General features: G+C 35.4%; 1 protein-coding gene across 7 annotated transcripts in view; it reads right to left on the bottom strand.

Annotated features, from left to right (window-relative positions):
* LOC106876441 (protrudin) overlaps positions 1 to 4,816 on the bottom strand; it is a 95,527-nt gene that overhangs the window by 32,585 nt on the left and 58,126 nt on the right. For 6 of the 7 annotated variants that reach the window (XM_052974443.1, XM_052974441.1, XM_052974445.1 and 3 more), the window contains one exon: positions 1,318 to 1,493. In XM_052974443.1, coding sequence (XP_052830403.1) covers positions 1,318 to 1,484 — 167 coding nt within the window. In that variant the 5' untranslated portion in view covers positions 1,485 to 1,493. Of the gene's footprint in view, positions 1 to 1,317; positions 1,494 to 1,829; positions 1,961 to 4,816 lie in introns of all 7 variants that reach the window. The other variant, XM_052974444.1, reaches the window with a different exon arrangement.

Here is a 4,816-nt window from a genome sequence, read left to right as displayed (position 1 = left end):
GGCACATAAAAGACACCATTTCGAGCGTGGCCGTTTTCGTGCGGGTGACACGTAAAAGCACCCACTACACTCTCTGAGTGGTTGGCGTTAGGAAGGGCATCCAGCTGTAGAAACTCTGCCAAATCAGACTGGAGCCTGGTGTTGCCATCCGGTTTCACCAGTCCTCAGTCAAATCGTCCAACCCATGCTAGCATGGAAAGCGGACGTTAAACGATGATGATGATGATGATGATTATCATTCATCTGTGACTTCCCATAGATGGCTCTATCTAATTCAGAATACCTTGACAAGCAGTCAATCTAAGCATATTGAGGAACCTTGGGAAAAACTACAAAAATATATTATATTAAATTTATATGGAGAGTATTTTTGTAACCTCACAGTAATCAGATCTGGCAGAATAGCAGGATGGTATCAAAGTAGCATTTGGTCCTCAATGTCTATTATTTGCTTTAACCATAGATTGTTAGCTCTTCCAAGAACATTGTCATTCTATCTAGGAAGAAATTTATCCCATTTGCATAACATCAGAAACTGGAGCTAAGAACCTGCCCATAAAACCTGAACAACAGCTGTACAAACACATTTTAGCACCCCATACTGCTGAACATTTTTCATCTGCTTTCATATTTTTGTATTTTCTTTCATCTAAACACAAAATTAAATTGTTCCAGTAATATGACTGATATCAACATGCTAAGCTGCTTTCCAAGGGTCAATAGTTCAATTCTTACTATAGCAATATCTTATCTTTAAAACTGATATTAAAGACTGCACTTATCATAATTATTTTATATTCTGGTAATGACTATGTAATGTATTAAAATAAATTAAACCAGTGATTGCGTGTTCAATAGAAGTAAAGACATCTAACTGTAAAAAACCATTTTTCTAACAAAATCCCTTCAACCTGCAGAAGGATAGATGTAAAGACATAAGAGACATTTATGCCTCAATGGCTTGAGTTGATACATTGTAGAACTGATATATCATTGGTACTAAGTATTTGGGAACACCAAACTTTTCTTACTTGAGAATCCCAATAACAGATAAGTTACTAAAGGAAGCTCCTTTTGAATAAATGCTGAACTGATTATAAATTAATGAGTAGCATATAATTTCTAATTCTGACTCCAAATCTTGCTGTGGCTATTTCAAAACTGCAATTTCTTTCAAAGAAGATGGACATTGCTAAGCTGAAGCTGCTGCCACAATAAATAAGGTTACATGTTAGACAAAGAGTATACTTAAAGTTATCGAAACAAACACACACAAATAAAATGTATTTCAAGATGAAAGTGAAAATAAATACTTACCTCCGGACATCTTCCAAAGCATAGATCACAAAAGCCACTGGCTCAATCAACTTAGTAAACCGTTCTACTTCAGCTACTAAATTGGCAATGTCTAAAGAATTCACTTTTTCGCGGTCACCATCTTTTTCTTCTCGAACTAATAGTGTTGACTTTTGCACAGAATTCATTTCTTTAACCTGTGAATAACAAATAGAAAACATTGGTGAATAAAGAGAAGGCATGAGATAAATATTCATCTTTGTTAATATACAGGAAATAAGCTGGAATCGACAAAGTGAATTTGTTAAATTGATGTAATATTGATGCAATTAATAGCAATTTGTTGCAAAAAGCCAGAGGAGAGAGGGGATCTTAAAAATAATAATAGCAATATCAGATTTAATTTATCAAAAATGACAATTAGCAACTGATGCTAATTAAAACTAGCAATGAGAACGCCAACAACAGAGTAAATGCATATGGGTCAGGATTACAATGAAATAAAACAAAAAATAAAAACAAAAACAAGGTACCTAGTCAAAAATCAGACAAGGAAGAAATCAGTATATGGTTGTTAGCTCTGCTAGAAAAGACCATCATATTCTTGACATACATAAAAAGATGGGATTCCCACAACTGGAATGCCTCTGATGAACAGGTCTGCCTGATTAAGATTGACTCAAGGTTAAACAAAAACACAACACAGGCAAAAGCCAAATGGCATGAATATATAAATTATACATTTTCTTTCCCTACTCAGCAGTGAGATAGCTCAAGTATTACGTTTGTGTGTATATCATCATCATCCTTTAATGCTTATGTTCCATGCTGGTAGGGGTTGGATGGTTTGACTGCATTGTACTCCAGTGTCTGGTTTAGCATAGTTTCTGCAGCTGGACACCTTTCCTCATGCCAACCACTTCACAGTGTGTACTGGGTGCTTTTGTCATACCACCGACACTACTGGGGTTACTATGAAGATTGCAAGTCAACAAACCCAGGGAGGGAGGATGCTGCCTCTGTATGTCAGGGAAGAAGAGCTACATAACTACTCACATTTAAGAGAGAAAGATGAATTAGAGGTGTCTCCAAAGAGACATGCAGTGCTGATGAGGTATCCAGGTGGCATGAGCAGTAGTGGGAGGGAATTGGGGTTCACAAGAATGTGTGGGGTGTAAGAGATAGGGGAAGTGGGAGAAAAAGGTAGGCAACATCTGTAAGGATTGAGGGAAAGGGTGCATGAGGTGGGGAGGCTACAAGGTTGCCTGCCTAACTTGTGCATCCCCTCAGGATGGTAGTAATGATAGTGTTGAGAGAGATAGTGAGGGAGGGAGAAAGATGACAGGTTTGGGTAAGTTGTAGGAGTAGAGAGATAAAACAGGTGAAATGCATGAAGAGATAATTTGGTGGTCTGGAGAGGGGGATGGCCACTGTAACATGTGGGTGTGGAGAATAATAGTAATGGATAAAGAAAGGCAAACAAATGAGATCATTTTTTACACACACACACACACACACACACCATTTAATATACACAGTATTTAAGGTGGTGAGCTGGCAGAATCTTAGCATTCCAAGCAAAATGCTTAAGTAGCATTTTGTCTGTCTTTACATTCTGAGTTCAAATCCATCAAGATCGACTTTACCTTTCATTCTTTCAAGATTGATAAAATAGGTAGCAGTTGAGCGCTGTTGCCAATGTAACTGGAATATGAATTTGTGGAGTAAATTCACATTATGGAGTTGTGTAACTGTTTCATTATTCATGGGATTAACAAAAAAGTACTCCATCCAGTAAGAGATAACATCATTTAATATACACAAAGCTACTATTAGTTTCATGATGTAAGAACACTATATTGTTTATATTAAATGATATTTCTCACTGGATGGAGTACTTTTATTGATCCCACCAGTAATGGAACAGCAGGTTACATGTGTGCGTGTGTTTATATATGTATGTATATAAACATATATGTATATAAACATGTATATATATGTATCACAGTATTCATCAGACTGTTGGATGTTGTTATACACCACTGGTCACAATGTGCTTCCTGGCATTGGCGAAACTTTTGAATGAGGTCACCCAGCTGGATAGGAAAACAGTCTCAGCAGGGCTCAGTACATACAAATATAAACAAAAATGCTTTTAGGACCTTATCTTTGCTATCATGGACAGGTCTTCTCAAGAATAGTGAATTGTTCATCATTTCAGTCCTTTGTCATCTCCTCTGTGAGGTTCAACATCTTGAGATCAGCCATGACTATTTTGTCCCATGCTTTCCTGGGTCTCTTCCTTCTACAAAGTCCATCCACTTCAAGTGACTGGCACTTCTTTATACAGTCATCCATACACATGACATGACCAACAAAGTCTTCTCTCTTGTGCACAACATCTGATTCCTTTAATGTCTAATATTTCTTTTAAAACACACGCACTTATAAGATACCTATTTTATCAACCCCGAATAATGATTTCAAACATAGCAACAAGGTCACACATTTTGGAGGAAGGTTGTATACACAAATATATCAAGCCTAATATTCCATTAGTATAAAATCAGAATTTCTCATACCGACACAAGATAAATCATTTATAGGAGAGAGAGAGCGTATAGGATAGTGATCGCCAGTAGATGACTAGTATGTATTTTAATGCATGGAGAGCCAAGTGAAAAGAAATTGAAGGTCTGAGCAAAAATAGCGAATGCCGTTCTTAGGATGTTGAGCCTCACAGTGAAAGTAAAAGAAAGTAAAAGAATGGAGCAAATGACAAGATGTTATGATGGAAACTATCTCTCCAACCCACGTAAGCATGGTAAAAATGAACATAAGTAGAGGGCATCAGAGTTCACTTCAAGAACAAACTGTAAACTCACAATTCCCATTTACCAAATCTCGTTATACCCAACAACCAAATATTCAGAGAAACAACTGCAGTAACAGATGGCTTTTGTAGTACAGAATATTATAAAAATGTTACTTCACTTTCCAGTTCTGTAACTCATTGGAAACAACTAGAAAAAATGTAAAACCATAAATATAAGTACACCATCGACACACATACACACACAAGATTGTACATCATGCATGCTATGCAGACTCACTTTCATGTTACACAAATTATATATATGTATATACACACACACACACACACACATACATAAATAAATACAGATACATATATATATATATATACATATATACACACATGTACCTATACATATACACACACATATACATATATACACACACATATATACATATATAAACACACATATATACACGCATATATATATACATACATATACACATATATACACATACATATACATATACACATATATATACATATATACACATACATATACATATATACACATACATATACATATATACACATACATATACATATATACATATATATACATATATACACACACACATATACACATATATATACATATATACACACACACATACATATATACACATATACAGACACATATATACA

This window comes from Octopus bimaculoides, chromosome 18, assembly GCF_001194135.2.
Source record: "Octopus bimaculoides isolate UCB-OBI-ISO-001 chromosome 18, ASM119413v2, whole genome shotgun sequence".
Taxonomy (NCBI): domain Eukaryota; kingdom Metazoa; phylum Mollusca; class Cephalopoda; order Octopoda; family Octopodidae; genus Octopus; species Octopus bimaculoides.
Note: the sequence above shows the minus strand (reverse complement) of the source record. Positions and strands in the feature narration are given on the sequence as shown.